At 44.4% G+C, this 20,154-nt stretch overlaps 1 protein-coding gene across 4 annotated transcripts in view; it reads right to left on the bottom strand.

The window, feature by feature from the left end:
* Positions 1-2,657: 2,657 nt before the first annotated feature.
* Positions 2,658-20,154, bottom strand: part of LOC138566380 (motile sperm domain-containing protein 1-like) — a 139,818-nt gene continuing 122,321 nt past the window's right edge. For 2 of the 4 annotated variants that reach the window (XM_069643568.1, XM_069643575.1), the window contains 2 exons: positions 10,237-10,326; positions 2,658-5,641 (listed from right to left, as the gene is read on the bottom strand). In XM_069643568.1, coding sequence (XP_069499669.1) covers positions 5,610-5,641; positions 10,237-10,326 — 122 coding nt within the window. In that variant the 3' untranslated portion in view covers positions 2,658-5,609. The remainder of the gene's footprint in view (positions 5,642-10,236; positions 10,327-20,154) is intronic. The other 2 variants (XM_069643585.1, XM_069643595.1) reach the window with 1 other exon arrangement.

Below are 20,154 nucleotides of genomic sequence, written 5' to 3'. Positions count from 1 at the left end.
TTGGTGAATCCAGCTTTGATTTTCATGCCCCACGTGAGTGGAATGCTTTACCTACCATCATCAAAACATCTTAATCTTTGACTACTTTCAAGAGAAGTATCAAAACTTGACTCTTCAGCTGATTAACAACCAAATTTGCTGGTCTGTCTTTCGCTGATGCTCACTCTTATTCTTTCTTGCTGCGCTCTGAGGTCTTCGGGCATTTAGCGCCCTATCCAAAAACTAAAATAAATAAATACATTGTTGAAGGGCAAGCGTGTGTTGCTATGCTAAGGCTCAGGTCCTGTCCCCGGCCCATAGTTCTGAAGGAAAAGATATTTCAGTCTAAGAGTACAGTAGTCTCTATGGTGAGTAACGTTTCCTATAGTTTACCCTATCATCAGTACATATACACAGAGCTTATCAAAGCTACTGAATATCTGGGGGAATCAGTCGAGAGCAGAACGAGCAGGGTAATGCGCCAGAATGATTTATTTTCTTCCTGTTCGCCTCCAGGAGCACAGCATGCGCCCTAGATGAGGCAGTTCTGGTCCCTGTGTGACATGAGGCTGGTCTTGATAGCTAATGATTTCCTCATGAGAATAGTCTGGATGCAATGGCAAATCGTGTCCTTTCCAGTCCAGCATACATGATCTCCTAAACTAGTATCAGATCCAGAAGTGAAAATCTTGGAAAGCTTATGTGAATCTGCCATCCTCTCAGTGCTTGCTTGATCTATACATCATCTCTATCCCCTGTACTTTCTGAGAGTCATCAAAGGGGGAGGTTGACAACAAATGCGCACATATTTTCACTGGAAATGTCTCTGCCCTCAATTCACCATACTGTGTTTTTACTGCATTTGGTGGCCAGGAGAGGCTGCATGTCTTTCATGTCTGCTGTCTCACATGAGTTTGCCGTACACCTTCTAGCTATTCCCAAGCTCCCCTTTGCATGGGCAATGCCCTTTTCAGTGTTGCCCTACTTTAAGGCCAAGAGATTAATCTCAGTATTTTGTAACACTACACTGGTTTTAATATCTCAAACTTCATTCGGGATACGTTTCTCCAAGCCTAGAAGCTCGTCCAGACAGGCTCCATCACCCCAGTAAACTCCATGCAGTGTTAGGAGAGATGGTTTATTTGCTACTGTTGCACTTGAGCGTTTTACCATCCACTGGCTTCCTGGTGGTTTGGGACCGCAACGCTGTTACTAAGTTTTAAGCACTGTCAGAGCGGTCAAACAATGTTATTCAGATTCCTAGTGGGGAGCTAAGAGTAAAGAGACCACCTCTATTGGTGACATGCGTATTAATGAACTTTTGATGCTTTGCTCTCCAAAGTACAGATTCAAAGAGTATAATGGTGGTGTTTGTATAATAGACCCTATTTCCTTTGATCTTAATGTTCCCAACTAATGTTATCAGTGATCTAATCAGAAAGGGATTGTATGAGACATGGGGCCTCATTACGACCCTGCCGGTCCGGAAAGAACGGTGGCGGTAAAACCACCGCCACCATTCTTTCCGGACCTGCTAATTCAGAGTCCTGCAGGCGGGAGGTGTCACTCCGACACAGTCATAGACAGAACAGGTTTTTCCATTGTCCCCATCCCCATGGAGTCCTATCGGACTCCATGGGAATGGGGACTTACAGAATTCCGTCTGCAGAATTCTTGGGTCACCGGGGTCGTAATGCCCCGGTGATTACGGGAATCACGGAGGCAGAATGGTAATACGGGTCCAGCGGTAGCCTGCCGGTTTTTCCAGCACGGTTACTGCCGGACTCGTAATGAGGCCCATGGGCTTCATTACAAGTCTGGTCGTAACCCGACCAGTGCTACTGGTGAGTTGCCGCCAGACTCTTAACACCGTTTCCGCTGCATGATATCCTGGTGCCGACAGGACATTACAAGTCCCGGCGGTCTGGGATATCAGGCGGCGTTCCCCATTCCCATGTCCCCATGGGGACATGAAAGCACCGGCGTCGTTGCCAACAGTGCCGGTGCTTCTGTGACGAGTCTCCTCTTGTCAGACCTGCCGGGCACAACGGCCCCCGCCTGCAGTGTTGTAGTGTGGCGGTCCGGAATGGGTGCAGGTATGGTGCGAACGGCACCCTTATTACCAGACCGCCACACTTGTAATGAGGCCATATTTAGACTTGTACAACACAGCTTTCTCTAATGTGTATTCTCTGTGCAAGTTACAGCTACCCCTTGTTTAAGATTCTCAGTTGTATGTACTTACTTTGAAACAACATAGTTACTTGAAGCCTGAAATGAGGGCCTGAAATCAGATGTTTTTTTTAATTGATGAATCAGATGTTTTCATCACGAATGCTGAACACATGCCACTGAACTAGTATCTAAGGGTTTGCAGACCGGCAACAGCAACAGCCTGTACAAGGGAAAAGCCAACATGTAACTTTCTGGGAAAAATCATCTGTACAGAAAGCCAAAATGCAAAATTGAGTTCTCTTGTGTTGGCAATTTTCAAGAGGTGCTCCCACATCAATTAACAGGCCAATGGTGTTCCCCAGTTAAGATCCCTGCCTGGTGCCAATGAGTGATCTGCAATGCCCTGATGTTCTGAAAGATATGCAGGCATGCCAACCACAACCTTCTGGCCTTTACAGAAAATTGGATCAATTATGAAATGTTTGGAAATGTAGACCACACAAGAGGATTGTACATTTTTATTAACAAGCTAAAATACAGCCAGTGTTCGTGGCTGGTTGAAATATTTGACATAGAAATGTAGGTTGTATTTAAAAGTTGATGTTGAAATGTGAATTACATTCAGAAATTCTTTATGCAGTGACAATAAAAAAAAACATAGAACCACTCACCCAGTCCTTTACAGTACCAGCTTTTAACTGTGTTTGGCAAGACTGTCTTTGTACAGTGTGATGTGACTCACACTTGCCTTATATCTACAGGGCTCCTAGAACTGCACTGGTGCAGTCCCCCAATTGTACGTTCACTGGTCAAATCAGGGAAAACACTAAAATGGACACTGAGCCCATTCAGAAGGTGGGATGGACAGAGTGATTTCATTCAAGCCGCTTGATCCGATGGCTGGATAATTCATGTGATTCCGACAGAACTATAATTTAAACTTCACCATTCATAAACCAACGTGGATCTCACTCTTGCTTTAGCGCATGTCCATGTCAGGGTTTTGATAAATTCGATACTGCTGGATTGCGTTATGGATTCTATTAAGTAACTTGCTCCGGCACAGATGGTGTTTGCTCCTTTCCCAGAAAAGAATGTGTATGGATCAGAAGTTCCTGGAATGCTCTGGAAATCAACAAACCTAATTGCATTAATGTTGTGACCAGTACAAATCACACATTTTCAAAACAATTTCTAAACAGTAATGAGGTCTTACTTGATATGGTAATTGGTCTGACAACGTTAGCAGTTGGCAAATCCGAGAGTCGTAGATGTTTCATAACGCTATATGCAACACTCTTCTACCATATTCTCCTACGATTCCCCTCTCTTGCACAGTGTCGAGAAGAACTGGAAAGTATATTGAAACTAGGAACCTGATTGGCTCTTGAGCAATACTGCTGTTAGTGCAACACATGGAGGCACATTGCGGGTGTTTGTAACAACTGGTCCTGAACACCTACCCAATCTGAAGGCTGCACTCATCTGGCTGTTTATAGCAACATTTCAACTATTGGCATGTTAATGCCAAGACCTCATATTGTAAATAAGCTTGTAGACACATTTTGTGATGCCCTTAATAGATGGCACTTGAAATGACACAATTGGCAAACATCGAAGGGTACCCTCCTCTCAGCAAAGCTTGTTGCAGTGGATCGAGTACTTGTACTGTAGAACATGCTGCCAATGACTCTAGATTAGGAGATCATAAAGAAGGCATGGCATGTAATCCAACCTGCATGACGTCTGACGTCGACCGCCACAGGGCTCGCTACAGATCAATGAAAACACAAAATATCCAATTTCTTTTGATCATCTCCAACATTTTCAAAGTATCGAGACAAGTAACACTCAACTGAGACAGTGATGTATATGTACAATCCAATCACGTAACTCTGTCAAATTCCCGCCTAAATTCCTGCTCTTCAGTAGGTTGTAAGGTCAGGCCCAATACAAGGAGCTTTTGTGTACCCCCTAACCAACTCCCTGTACCCATTGAGAGATCCATGCCCCTCATTTTAACTACTGCCACTATATAATATTATTCTGTTCAAGACTACGATGGAAAACTGCACCTCCTTGATTTTTATATAGCTGCAGCAACAAGGGGCACAGCATGAAAGGCTAGATTTTGTACAAGTTTACGCGTCTGAAATCATAGTTCCTCTGATCTAATCACCTGTCCATGCAGGGCTTCTTATCACTTCTACGCGTTATAATCAATATTTCCATTGCATCCTGCTATCGCCATGCAGGGCTTCTTATTTACTTCAAATGATTATCATTCAAGAGGAAGAGGGTGATAAAATACCCTGAACCATATACTCTGCTACTACAAATTGTTTTTTCCGATTATCGTGCTAGAACTAGGGGCTCTCTTGCACAATGTTCAGCCCTTTATTAAAATGGCAAGATAAACATTTGTGGCAAACGTGGATATAACTGAATTCAATTCTCGATGAACAATGGATTTGTGATTTAGTAGACGTACATGCCAATTAGTGCATATCTGACTGATGCTTGTTTCAAACCCCCGCCACTCTAGTTACCTCTTTACACTTGTGATCAACTGCGAATACATTATATGGTACAATTATTGCATTTCTCGGTTGGCCGAAGACATGCCTGTGCCTACCAAGTGTGAATGCTGGACTGCATGAGACATGCGTGGCTAGGTGCTAGAAAGTCTGCTAGAGTGTAAGGAAACAGGAAATTGACCTTGAAACGCGATACCTTTGACAAACATGAAATAAGTGTGGTTCTGGTGCACTGTCCCCGATCTGACCCCTACTCTTCTAAATTTTTGAAGGATTATAGTCTTGTGTTCTTTAAAAGAAGGGGTTACTTGAGTTTCATACTTCATGTGGGCTTTAATTTGAGGAAGGGACTGTGCAAACCATTCTACCTTTCTTGGACATTACTATAGGGTCAGAGGTCTGCTCTCGGTAGGATCCAGAGTGGAGGTCATTGCTGATAGGATTCAGCACAGGAACATCACATGGTTTATTTACAGAGGCGCTATGCAATGTTTACCTCTGTGGGTCAAAGGTTCTCACAGCAGCCGTATCCCCGACCCCCCCCAGAGACAGCCTTATAGTTTGCTAATGCAGCCATGGCAGCAGACAATGAGCAGTTCATGTGCAATATAAAGTGGTCCTACATCCATCATAAAGGCCCATATCAAATGCCTCCAAGTGTTCTTTCCATCTTCTCAACAGTACTGTCATTGTGAGTCACATTTCCAAAAGGCAAATAACTCTGAAGCAGCCAGGTTTAAGGAACACGACTGACAGTATCTCCAGAGGCCAAGCAGAGCCCCCTGACAGAGTGCACCAAGCAAGGTCACACCGCCAGGAATGAACAATAGGCTTCAGTTTATTGGTTCAGATGGTTTGTCTTCAAAGAGTACATGTTCATTTCAGGGGTCATAAAACTGACCGGTCACCACCGCTATATCATCCTTGAAGAAACACCATGGTCAAAAGGCCTGCAAACAAGAAAGGTACAAGTAGGGCTTTAAATACCAGGAAGAAAAGTGAGGGACTGCATCATCTATTTATGAACAATTTAGCAGTTACATGGCATTGAATCTGCACAGCTGCTTCCTGCAGACACTCCTAGGTTGACATGTCCTAGCATGCTGTTGAACAGTTTGTAGATGAAAGGACTTTCTCAATATTATAATCAACAGTACTGCCCAACAGGAACACCTTCATGGCTCCGTACCCTACAGTGCTTTCATTCTCCCGCCAGAGACACCAGACTGCTACTCCCTGCAAAACCAGGTCCTTTTCTACCTCCCTGTCCCGATGCCCTACCCGCAGATACATCTGGTGCATGCAACAAACCAATGAGGTTTCTAAAATAAACTATTTGCATCATGTCATCATTTTTTCCCACCCGTGCTCCCTTTTCTGGTCACCATCATTGCCACAGAAAGAAGTGGCCCAAGCACCCCTCTCCTCAGTTGGTAGTGTGGGGACAACATTCCTTGCACCCTTCAACCTCACAGTGGTGAATGTTCCTGGAACCCGAGAGAGCTTGTACATGATACAGCAACAAACCAAATTACTATCAAACAGGTCTATGCAACACTTGATATTAGGTAAGAAAACCTTTTCAGAAAGCAAATAAAAAAAGAAGACTAGTAAAACTCTAGTTACCACCTTCTTAGGGAGATATTCATTTTGTAAATCTTACCCTCCCTGTATTGAGCCTCCCATCACTATTGCTGGACTTGCTGAAGCTCATTTTCATTTGGGCGTATTGTTAATGGACGGCGTGAAAGCCTTTCTCTCTGCCATACAAATGCCCCAGCATTTACGCCGGCATGAATTTTCATGCCGGAGCAAATGCTGCGGATCCCTCTGAAGCCCGCCGGCTTTATGCACCAACCAATTTGTACAATTGTAATTGTAAACGCTGCCTGCCATGGCAAGAAACATTTACTCATTTGCACGGCAACAAGCGGCTTACGTGTATGTATGCTGCCTTTTGCCATGTACATTTGCTCTCCGCCGTGCAAAAGACCAAAACTTGGCAGCGCGGAGCTGCCTACGTGTTTGTCTACATGTAAGGCTCCCTGCTTCCAAATCATGCCCTGGAACATAATGGGGTCCACTGGAAATTTTTCACTGACTTTGAAATTGAGTGAGACTTTTTTATGCTTCCAATATGGGGAGAGTTCTGGCCGTCATGCTTTCCTCCGGCAACACCACCCCCACCCCCTTACATGGTGTGCAGCCAGGGACCCCTAGCGTACCTTTTGCGTGTCTTTTGCAAAGTCGTTTTTAGTCCAGCGTGGTAAAAAGGGAACACACTTTTCAGCTCAGGGTAGGGGGCTCATCCTTATGCTTACAAAATAATAAAATGAAACCCATGCTAAAACTAATCTGTGAATACAGTGGCACAGGTAAGCATAATACAAAGCGCAGTTAATAGGCCTTAAGAGCTTGCTTTTGTAAGAAACGCGAGGTAGCATTTTACATGCTGGAAAAGCCGCTGTGACTGATTATTCAGTGCAAAGCCCATGATCCCAGGTTAGTGCTGAAAGAGAAGATCATAATGGTTGTTAATTTTTGAGGTCACAGATTAGAGTGCCCAGGCTCCACCAACAAGCTATGAATGCATGAACATTTTATATTTCAAAATCACTAATGGAACCGAAAATAACCACAGCAGTTTCAGATTGCCCCGCAGTAAATATTGCCTGGGATAAGGGTTAGAGTGTCCATGATATGCTACATTTATGTAACAGTGCGTCTGTAGTTCAAGGCTCTGATGGTGACATGGTGGGTAGCTTTTCCCATGAGAATCAGGATGAGGCGACCAGGGCAGTTGAATAACGTTCTGCTGGTCGGCTCAAATGTTTCAATGAATTAACTTTGTGCTGTGGGAATTGGGGGTGGATTGTCACGTCACATGTCATAATTGAGGGTAGTGTGAGAAGGATCGTGGATCTATTAAATGTAATGTATGCTTTTCTATAATGTTCAAAGTACGAAAGGCAATCGGCTTTGTGTGGGGAGATATTTTCATGTAGCACAATCACTAATACTAATTACTTTGAATTGTATAAAAGTTCAAACTTTAGGGGCATTTCTTTGACAGCGGCATTTCATGCAAGACTGTTCCGCAATCTGTTTGAATTTGCTTTCCCAGCAGCGTCTGGGGCCTTGAATAAAACTGGGTTACTTCTTGCACCAGCGTACACTGCTTTTTGACTACTTTTGTAATTTCTTGGTGAGTTTTTCGAAACGACCCCTGACTCCATTTTGGAGGCCCCAGCGAGATATCTCAGCCTATCGACCACGTTCTGGGAGTTCCTGCTGTGCTGCCGGAGGAGTGTAGGACAGCGTCCGTTGGCCAGTAATAGAAGCTCAAGCAGGAGGAGGTCCGTGGATGCCGAGTTCCCGAAGGTCCACCTGGTCCGGCGCTGCCTTCACTCCGACTCAAGTGCAGGCCTTTAAAGGGAGACTCTGAGGTGAGAGAAGCGAAGAATCTCCTAAAAGGATACGTGAGTGTACCCATGCATGAAAGCGCAAAGGCAGGAGGGATTCTTTTATGGTGTATAGGATGCACCTGCATTAGTGATAGAGAGGGCGATTAACCGTAATAGTCTTAGATGTTAGGTCTGCCATTCCGATAGGGAGCAAGTGGACGGTGGCACATCTGCTTTAGAGCAGAGGGTTGCACAGTAAGTGGCGGACCTTGTTAGACAAGAGTTGTGCGTAGTGTAGGCAAGTAGTTGCACAATTTTAGTTTTCTTTGGGAGAGAACTGTTTCGAAGGTCACATGCGTACGTGTTTTGTAAGTAGCAACGGTCTGTTTTTGTGTTGTGAGAAGTAATCATATTATTTGCTTTATAAGGCTGTGAAAATAACAGAAGAACCAAAGCCGAAATAACTTAGCTGCAGAGCCGCATAGCGCAAGTAAACGATGCTGTGGATTGAGGAGATGAGTAACCGCTTTTTATAACGTACTAACGTAGGGCATCTTCATTAAGGTGGTGGGCCTAGGGAGATGGCCCTTTCTGTACTAATGTGATATAACAAGGTGGGCCTGTCGAGAAGGCCAGTGTGTGCAGGTATTGAGTGTTAGGTGTGAAAGGGCAGGTCCTGTGGAGAAGGACGGAGCAAATGAAAATAGGGAGATCGAGTGAAGTGGTAAGTATAAAATTGAATGAGTGAGATCGATTGAAAAAGGAGTGAGAGTTTAAAGGTTTAAAATCATAAAGTAAAAGAGGAAAAAGGGAGAGAAGGATAGGGATTAAGGCGGGGTCAATAACGTTCTATTGGATGGATGAACCAATTAATCACATGTGCAGAAAATTGACCCAATATCATCAGAAAATAAGCAAGTACCATTATGAGTGGTACATGACACACTGGGAAAGTGTTATAAGGACTGACCTGGGGAGGGAACGTTCGATAAAGAGATTATAGACAGTGTGTATTCATACGTAGAGACAAGATATTTTGGGGCTTTGGAAATTGTATGAAGAAAAGGAGAAAGAGACGGACAATGGGAAAGGGGAGGAGGAGCTGGGAAGCACCCCTACCCCCCTATACGATATACCCATTATTAATGCAGGGAATAGAAATCCAAAGTGAGTGCCTCAAGACAAGGAAGAAACACATACAAAGAAAGTGGAGGGTGACACAAGCACCATCAGCAAGGACGGGAAAGGGAGGAGGAAATATTTAAATGACATAAAAAAGAGCATGCAGCTGCAACTTGACAGTGTGTTCAAGGAGGCGGAAAAAACAATGGAATAGGAGATAGAGGAAAAAAGAAAGGAACACGAGAAGGAAGCCAACAAACGGGTGGACAGCAAGACACATACATTTTAAAATAGACAATTGAGGACAAGACTGGTACAATAGTAAAACTGATATGGCAGACGAAGGCCACACCATATCAGACAGGGAATACAGTGGTGACAGCGATCATGGGGATGACGAAACACACACACACACAATTTGACAGACAGGCGACGGGAAAGGAGAAGAAATGAAAGACGAGGAGGAAAGAGAAGAGTCTTTGGGCGACTGGGGAAATAGGCTTCGGAATAGGAAAATGAGAATAGTTGTAGCCAAGAGACCATAACGCAGCAATAAACGCAGAGCTCACGCACAGATGCCCCTTTTAGAAAAGGTGAGGGTCAAGGTTCACTACATACCATGGCAATGGACAAGGACAATTTAGTTTATAGTTTACCTTCATTAATGGCGGGCGCGAGCAAGTGGAGATATGTTTTTGATGAGACAGCGGCAATCCCATTCGCCATAGGGGACATAAAAAGTTTATTGGCAGTATTGGTCGGGGAGAGAAGTGACAAAAAAAGGCAACAAGCTGGATATGTCGGGGTAAAATTACGCTCCAATATACATGATGGAGCACCTTTTAATAACTATCAAGCACACGTTTGGAAGGCTATAAGGGAGCTGCATCCAGATACATCAGACATGGGTTCTATATTGGCTCGCAAAATGAAGCCTGAGAAGCACCCCGCAGAATACATATGATACATATAAGAAATGTGGACACAGTAAAATAAAAAGTCCTGGGACGTAAAAATACCATTGTTTAACCACATCTTAGTGTGTGGGCTCCTCGCAGATGTGCAGACTTCTTTAGAAAAGATAGTGGGAATTGACGCACAGGGGTGGCCTGAAATAAAAGCAACAATTGTACACTTTTGCAAAAGGAAGCAAGGGCAGGATAAGGAAACAGTTAATAATGCAACAATAGCAGAAAACAAATTAATTCAGAAAAAGCTGGTGAAAATACATAAGGAGGGAGCAGTACTCACAAGGCCAGTCGCCATTCGACAAGCTCAGCAAGGAGGGATCCAGTGGCTGCAGTAATGCAACCAGGAGGTAACACTCAGGTAACACCCAACCAGCAGTGCGGAATGGCACAGATGCAGCAACAACCCGCATTCATAAACATACAGCAGCAGCAGCCGCCAGGGTTCATGCAGTCAGGTGGAAGACATGCATAAATGGGACAGTACCAAACTGGGAGAGGATATTATGCATGTGGAAAGGGAATGGGAAACAGGGGAATGACACCACGTTTCAGAGTACAGCGCTTTGCATGCTGGAATTTTGGACATTTTGCACAAACATGCCCACTTATTGCACAGGCATGGCAGCAACAGGAGACATAAATGCAGGAGACTCATCAACAGGTGCAGGTAATGCCGCAGCAACAGCAACTACAGATACAACCCACACAAACACAGAGAATGCCCACACAGGCACAAGTGCAGGTACAAGGTGGGGAAATGACAGGAACTCAAGGAACAGTCAGCGTACTTCAGGCGCCAGAACAGACACAGATACCAGAAGAGGTAACAATACTGAGATAGAATAACACACCCCAATACACAGGAGTGAGAATGGTGGGTGGTAACCCATTAGCATCATCCGCAAACACATTTTCCCAATACAGGTGCCCACGGGGAGTGCAAGTGTGTCCTGTTCTAGCAGTAACTGAAGACCCCCAAGGAGGAACCGGAGGTAGCAGTTCAGATAGAACAGAGGGGGCAACCAGGTCATGTATCAAGGAAGAAGGATTTCCATTATCTAACAGGTTGGCCACACAAGGCTTTTTAGGGACTATTTTGAAAGTTCCTCTGACAAAAGATTTACCACTGACAATAGGGTCACAGCATATCGTAGCACCATTACTGTATTTAAACCACACACCCATAAATATTCTGGGGAGGGACCTACTCAGCAAAATGAACGCCACAATTTCATTTTCAGAGAAAGCGATAATGTGCACCACTCCCGGTTGGCGGCACCGATTCAGGCATACTATGCACAGAGCACAATGAGAGGGATACCCACACACATTGAGGTGTTTATGTATGGGGTACACGTGTTGTTGGGATGGTTGCCAGGGATTGAAGGGAAGCTGCTCTGACTGTCCAATACATTTTTGTTCAGACCCCAGTGTCCCTCCTCGGTTAGTTCAGGCACACACACTTTTCGGTACCTGGTGGTAGTAGTAGTACGGAAAGACAAGATTATTATACTGGTTCCAACTGATGAGAACAACATGGACTGGCGATCAATATTATGTATTGAACCCACACTGACATTGACAGGAGTAAGTGGCACAGAGTTGTTTGCTACACAATACAATGAGGAAGGAGCGGTAGTGTTTCAGCTGAGCATACCGTGTCCAGTACATATAAAAAAAAGGGCAGTGCTCCAGATGACTCGAATAACAAAAAAGTAAGGTCAATATTTGCAGGAACATTAGGAAAAAGCGCCCAAGAGCTTGTAGCCAACAGGACATATCAAGTTAAAAGAATGAACACTATTGCCACGAGTAAAGCAGTACCCACTTTCACAAAAAGCAGATGAAGACATATTTCAGACACTGCATGCCCTATGGCAGCAAGGCATAATACAGGTGAGTTCATCACCTTGCAACAAAGCCATTTATCAGATTAAGAAAGCAAAAGGAGGGGCATGGTGTTTTATACAAGACTTATGCCCTGTGAACCATATTATTGAGGCAGAATATCCTTAGATCCCCAACCCTGCGTCCATTTTTTGCTCAATTCCTGCAGAGGGACACTACTTCATGGTGGTTGACTTATAAAATGCCCTTTTCTCCATTACACTACATTCAGACTCCTGGTATCTCACCGCTTTTACTTACCACAATTCGCACATACTAGAATGTCTCTGGGGTACTGCAAAAGACTTAGTATCTTAAACAGAGTAATACAAATGGACTTGAGCAATTTGCAGGTTGCAAGCACAGTAATACAGTACGTAGATGGCGTATCGGTGTGCAACACGACAGAAGAGGAGCGTAGAAGGGACTGGCTTTGCTGGCAGACAAAAGGATACAACGTGGACAGGGAGAAATTACAATACTGTCAAAAAGAGGTAGTCCGATTGAATCAGCAGACAGAAGGAAAATAGCACCAGAGAGTAGAGGCCATACACACAACCCCACAACCAAAAACAGTGAAAGAGATGCAGCAGTTCTTGGGCTTGTGCAATTACTGCAAAGCATGGGGATTTTATTACTCCACATACACCAAGCCATTGTTACAAGCACTAAAAGAAGCACAGAAAAACAAAGCACACAGAAAATGCACAGCTGAAATGGGCAAAAGCTTTGATGAGGTAAAGAACGAGTTAGCACATGCACCAGTGGTAGCAACTCCCAATTACAAAGAAAAATGTCACCTGTTCTCACATTCAGATGGAAAAGTAAGGACAACAGTACTGGCACAGAAAAAGGGACAGTGATACAAACCACTTGAATATGTAAGGTAGTCATGGTATCACAAGTAGACACAGACACAAGATTGGCAAGTTCAAAAACCTTTATTGTAACTTGAAAGGTGGGTTTGAAAAACTCCTAACTTGCCCTATAGCTAAAGATGGCATATGCTAAAAAAAAGAAAAACTATTGCCAGCCCTTACTCTACTACAATAAATGTGTATTATTTATTTATTGGGAAAGATGTATATGCAAAGGAAAAAACAGTGTTCAAAACAATATGCCAAGGTAACTGAGCAAAACTCCCTTCCCACGTTTTTAGCATGGGATAAGTGGGCAAACTTGGGTCTTAGAACACACTGGCTTTAGACACAACGATGCAGCCCAGGAAGCGGGCCAGGGCCTTCCGTGTAAAAAAGTATCTTGGTCGCACAAAGTCTTTTGTTCGCACAAAGTTTCTTATTCGCAAGATGCCTTGGGTTCATTCAACAAAAAAACACTTCCTTCGGGCTCGGACCCTCCAAATACCAATTGTTTACAGTTCACTTTTCTCATCCTAGACTTTTGAATGCGTGAGGGGTTTTACGAATATCTCAGCATGACCACTTGGACTACAGTTCACTTTTCGTATTTTCGTGTCTGGCCCGCTAGTCCTTGGGGACTTGTAATCCAGGAGGCCAGGACGCAGCAATCACATTTAGAACCAGCTCCCGGGGGTAGACCAGTGCGGGAGGATCACATGGTTGAGGAGTCTCCAGGGAGTGGGGGAGAGGCAGTCGATGGTGGGACATGACATTCCCCCCTTTTTTGTATATCAAACCCCTCCTATTTTGTAGGATCTGATATCCCAACCCCCCCTCCCCCTTTCTGTACAAACACTAGGCCGAGGAAGAGGGCGACTGAGAGTAACAAGATTAACTCTTATGCATCGTACTGACATGTCCCGCTAATCGGGTCTGGCAAAGTCTGGCACTTGACTTCAAGTGCATACACCTGATTCCAATCAGCTCTAGACACACGGATAAAAGGCGGAACCTAGAGACACACTCTGACCAAGGTAGAACACCAGTACGAGCAGAACTTCTGGGGCAAAGGCGTACCTACTGGAGCAGAGCGACGGACCAAGGGACGAGAGCAGCGGGCCGAAAAACCCCAAAAGTTTGCTACAGGAGGTTGTTGCCTCCACAAGGCCGCGAAAGACACGTTGAGAAGGCCAGATCCCAATATCGAAGACTGCATTGTGTTTGAAGGATGCCAGCGGCCCTCTCGGGTGAACGACAGAGTTGGGGAGGCGAGGCCAAGCCTGTGGTACTAAGCTGGAAAAGCAAGAAAATACTGCACACAGCCGGTGAATTGGCAAGCGACCTGAGAGAACGGTGTGTGCTAAGAAAGACTGAAGTTTGCAACAAAATATTGCATGTGAAGGCTGCAGGCTTTTGGATGAGACGTGAGGAAAGGCAGACCTGTGAATGAACTTTAAAGCAAGAACAGCTTTAGGATCAGCAATACTGAGAAACGGAGGGGTTCAGCGAAAAGGAGTAGTCCACTCGAAGGTCTCCATGAAAGGTGTATTGTTTGATGCAATAAAAGAACATGAACTGAAAAAGCAAAAGTGAACGCAGTTAACCCAGAGAAGGGAAGAGGAAAGGCTGATCATTGAATTCTGAGCCAAAGTGGTCCTACGGTGGTCTGTAAAGGAAGCCCCGCAAATTTGAAAGTCTTTGACGTCCAAACAATGGTCTGAATCCACCTGAGGGATACCCAAAGTGTAAAAAGCTTGGTGAAGGGATCCCTGGCAAGTGTTGTTGATCTGTGAAAGGTCTGATCCCGGCAGAGGGGCACCAACGTTGAACTGTGCAAGGTCTGAGCCCTGCAGAGGGACACCAACGTTGAACTGTGCAAGGTCTGAGCCCGGCAGAGGGGCACCAACGTTGAAATGTTATAATTATTAGTTTTTCTTTAAGAGGTCCGAGCCCGACAGAATGGTACTGGTGTGAACTTTTGTTTTTTATTAGGGGAAGACTGGAACAAGAGCCTTTAACATGGAAGGCCAAGCGGGCCTCGATCCACGTTCCGAACTGTTTCAGTGTTAAAGCCCGAGCCAGAGTGGGTCATCCTGCCTATAGAGACTGCCTTATTCCGTGCTGTCTAACTAAACGTGAGGAGAGCCACATTTGAGTTTGAGTTTATTCGAATAAGTTTATTTGGACAAAACAATGTCCATTAAATACATGTCAAAGAATTTCATAGTAAAAACATAGCAAATACATTGGTCACCACTAATAAAGCATTGGACCATAAAATGAAACAATTTACAATATAATTCATAAGCACAGGTCAAATATCACAGTAGAGCAATTCATCAGCCATTCTAAAATGGAAAAATAATTAATACAGTACAAAACCACACATTACAAAATAGTTTAAGATACCAGAACACGTCTTCTTACAACACCCCTTCTCAAAGACATTGCAGCTTTCAAATATGAGAGCAGGCCCCAAGCAATATATAACGTTTCTGCCTTTAATAGCAGCATCAGCCCTGGCCGATATAAATGCAAGCCAGTACATCTCAATACTTGCAAAATGGTTCGCTCTCTAGGACAAAAATAGAATAAAATGGGCCAAATCTTCAGATGGGGCACCACAGACAGGACAGCTTGAATTGTCCGAGTAACCAGTCCACTTTGCCATGTTCCCCCTCAAACGCAGGCAATCAAAGCGGCCCTGGTAATAAGCCAGCTATGAGGACCCACCCTAGCCCAAATAAGGTACGGCTGAAGAGCAGGCGACCCAAAGATTAATAAATGATGCGCATCAACCTGCAAAGGCCGCGCTGCACCATTACGAGTACCGCTGGTTCCCCGATTACCACCTTCTTGAAGGAGTTTACTTCTCTAATTTGAAGCAAGATAGTTACAGGTGGCATAATCGTCAACAAGTTATGCCCTGTACATATGCTCATATACACATTTGAGCCAGGATATCTTCTGCCACAAGTCCATGCTCATGGTTGATTTAATTATGAAATGGCACAACTCCGCCTTCGGATTTTCCCAAATTCTAAGCCACAATAAACCATGTGCTATTGCCCACTCAGCCTCCAAAAACGGCATTCCAGTTCTCTGTGTACAGATGCACAGGATGATAAACTGGGGAGTCCCAAAAGTCTTTTAAAATAGCATGTCTCCCGGCTGTTGTAACCCCCAAATGGCTGCTCCATATAGGGAAGCTGCCTTGACCTGCAGGGAGTAGACCTTCAGTGTAGATTGAAGGTGTTGGCCCTTTTATTCTTTGTCAGACACTGACTTTCCTTTTATATACATACCTCCGTTATACATTTTTTTTGTTTGTACAAGAGATAGGGCAGGCATTAGGTTTTTGTTAGCATAGGCCATTTTGATTTGACAGAGACGACAAAGGCTGTTTTCTTTAGTATTTGATGGTCGAGACAACTCTGATCCTAGCTATAGGGCAAAGTAGAAGTTTTTCTAAACCCCACAAAGTTAATAAAGGTTTTACAAATGTATTGTTTGGGTCAGTGTCATACTTGTGATACCATGCCTCCCCTACAGTTTGCAACACTATGCACATTTAAACAGAGACCTTTGATTGGGCACTTTCACTATGTCGGACCACTCTGTTATTGCTCCATGTCTCACTTGTTCAATTCACAGTTCAGCAATACTTTGGCAGCTTAATCACATTGAACTTTCACTCGTGTTTTCCCGGTATACGCGCAACCGTCATTCTCTTGATACACTATTGCTGCTTGTAAATTATATCTTCCACACAGGCCGCCCTTTCACGGCTTTCTTTAACTCACCGACTGTGCTGGTTACTGTGCTCGCCTCTTTGTTCTAGGAGCCAAGGTTGATAGCACAGCTGCTGCTTCACCTCCACAACTCGGTTGCATGCATCTTTCACACTCAATGCCGGATTCACAGTTCTCTTTCGTTGGATCACTTGTGTACCTTTCAAGATTCTTTGGAGGTAACGATCATTCACTGGGACGCCCAAGGTCTCTCCATTCCTTGATTCTGCTTCTCTGCCTGCCGTCCTGCTCTACCTGCTTCACTGCTGCCCTGTAAAAACTGCTCTTTCTCGCGCTTTACCTTGCTCAGAGTGTGTCCCAGTGCTCCACCTTTTATCTGTGTGGGGAACGTCAATAGGTATCAGGTGACTCTGCCAGACCATACTAACGGGACATGTCTGGTATAATGTTTGAGTGTTAGTCTTTCTTCGCTCAGACCTGCTCTTCCTCGGCTCAGTGTTTGTGCAGGAAAGGAGTGCGGGAAGTTGGAAAACAGAATATATTAAAAAATAGGATGGGGTAAGGATGTTGAAAAGAGAGGGATACAACGTCTCACCATTGGGAATCTCACCCCCACTCACTGAGGACCCCTCACCCAGGTGTTCCTCTCGCACTGCTCCACCCCCAGGATCTGGATCCAAAGGTGATGGCCGTGCCCTGGCCCTCTGAGCAAGAGATCCCTGGGGACTAGACGGTGAGACACCTTCTGGTTTCTCACACATACTACAGTGGGTCACTGGATGCAGTAATGCAGGGACAGTTCCCATGTGAGCAGGCACTTGCTGTTGCTAAATTTGCTATTGAGAAGGCTTCCACAGTAACTATCGGGTGCTTAGTAGTTTTGTACATGGAACATGCATTATTTACAATACTGGAGAAAACAAAATCAACATTGCCCACTAAGAGATCTTCAGGGTACGAGGTAATACTAACCAACCCAGCAATAGAAGTGGTGAGATGAAGGACCACAAACCCAGTAGAATTAATTGCAGAGACAATAGAGGAAGGTGACTATGTATATGACTGCATAGCATGCATAGACAAGAGTGAAGGAAGCCCCATGGTTAAGGAGGAGGTGATAGAAGGGGGAAACATGATTTCAATTGACAGATGTTCCAGAATTGATCGGACCACAGGGCAGAGGCCTTCTGGCTGTGCAGTGGTGGGGCAAAGACAAGGAGTACACAAAGGAGAGGAGTTGATAGTGTACTCACAGACACAACTACCAAACCATTACTCTGCACAAGCAGTAGAGCTGGTAGCCTTGACTGAAGCACTAAACATGATAGGGGGCCAGGCAGTGAACATCTTCTCTGATTCGGCCTATCTCACTTCCACAGTACACTCAGGGTTAGCACAATGGTAAATGAGAGGATTTTTAAAAAAGTGATGGCACTCCCATTCAGCATGCAGGATTACTGAGTAAACTACTAGAAATATTACAGCTCCCAGTAGAGTTGGCATTAATAAAGTGCAACACCCATACAGGAGGGCAGGATTGTATCTCACCAGGAAACGAAAGAGCAGCAAAGGAAGCAGCATATCTACCAAATGGGTCACATGTGCTGTTCCATGACGAAAATGAAAAAATACCACTCAGAGCAGTGCTAAAGGTGAGGAAAGAAAAAGATGCATTGGCAGATAACTTTAATGTAACCCCAATACATTGCAGATAATCGAATTACAGGGAGAAGCATCAGATACTGAAAAAGATCTGTGGAAAAGGCAGGGGTGTTCTTTGTCCCCAACTGACTTGAAAAAAGTGTTACAAGTCGCACTGGAACAGCTTCATTACCGTGCCCACATATCAAAAGAGCATGTAGCTGCAGGGATATGTGAAGACTGGTTGGTGCCAAATCTGTATGAATATGGCGCTGAGCACATAAATAATTGTATGACCTTCCAGAAGGTTTTGCCAGGGCTCACGTTGAGTTGTACACAGAACACTGCCATGACCGGAAGGCCCCTTCAAGCCCTTGCATATTGGCTATATTGATATGCAAGAGAGATGTACTTCTTACAAGTACCTGTAGTTTTGTGCCTGTTCCCACGTTGGCTTGAGGCAAGTCCCTGTGCCCATAATGATGCCCGCTCTGCTGCTACATTTCTTGTGAAAGAGGTGTACCCGAGGTGGGGGATTCCAGATGACATCCATTCTGATAATGGGCAACATTTTGCTAATGAGTTAATAACAACACTCCTGGGGATTAAACACAAACTCTGCACGGTTTACCTGAGGGTTGGCCAACACCGGGCCTCGGGGGCTGGAATCCTGACAGGTTTTCAATATTTCCCTGATTAATATTTATGAGGAATAATTTGCATCTATTTCGAATCATTGTATGCCCATTTATCACATGAATATTAATGAGGGCTATCCTGAAAACCAGGCATGGATCTGCCCCTCGAGGCCTGGAGTTGGACAACCCTGGTGTACCACAAAAGTTTGGTAGAAAAAATGAACGGACTGCTTAAAATGCGATTGGCAAAGATTGCGCAAACGCTTGAAAAATCATGGGTGCACTTCTTGCCTCTTGCTTTGTTTGTGCTGAGAAATACACCTGGAGGAGATCATCACTTGACTCCTCATGAGATTTTTACAGTGCGGAAAATGCATGCGCCTATTACGCTGTCAAGTACGATCTCTGACGCTCACTCTTCAGGGTTGGCGAGGATGGGTCCATATCACTGACGTTCGCAAAGACAACAGCACCGCTTCCCAAGGCACAAGCATAATGCGGATGAATTCTGGAACTTTCTTTTAATTATTTTTACAGCTATCTGCATTTACAAAAAAAACTGCAAAAGAGGGTGATGATGAAGTTGTTAATGGAAACTGTGTAGCAAAGAAAAAAGTCAGTGTCTTGGAACTCTTCCATTTTTTGGAGCGTAATGATGTTAATGTTTTAGCGTACATTAATACTTTTGTTCTATTGAAAAAGGTGAAACACAAATGGATGAGAAAATAAACAGGGGAAAAAGAAGTATGATGAATGGAGAGGGCTTCTACCATGGCACCAAAGAAGAGCACAGTTCATTAACTGGAAATGTCTGGTATGATGAAATGATGCAAGTGGGGAGAGAGAGAGTAAATGGCACATGCTACGTCTGCTCTCTCTCACCACACGTAGGAGCACCCAAGTTTTTCTTGCCCCGGGGAGTGTCTTATGAGGAAGCAGGATGCCTAATGCACTTGTCCTTATGCAAAACTAGAAGTCTATTTCAAGGTAAAAAGGTAACAGTTCAGTGGGTGGATGAAGGGGAAAATGTTGTGAAATTAACAAAAATGATGGAAAAACGGAAACGCGGTACAAGGTAATGAAATACATAACAGGTCCTGAAGAAGGGGAGTTACAAATAAGAGCCTAGAAACACTTGTGCACAGGCGCGTTATAAATGACTTATCATATCAAGAGACCATAAAAGAT

The sequence above is a fragment of the Ambystoma mexicanum genome, chromosome 1p (genome assembly GCF_040938575.1).
Source record: "Ambystoma mexicanum isolate Mex_15411 chromosome 1p, UKY_AmexF1_1, whole genome shotgun sequence".
Taxonomy (NCBI): Eukaryota; Metazoa; Chordata; class Amphibia; order Caudata; family Ambystomatidae; genus Ambystoma; species Ambystoma mexicanum.
The sequence above is the reverse complement of the archived record's forward strand: the minus strand, read 5'-3'. Positions and strand labels throughout refer to the sequence as shown.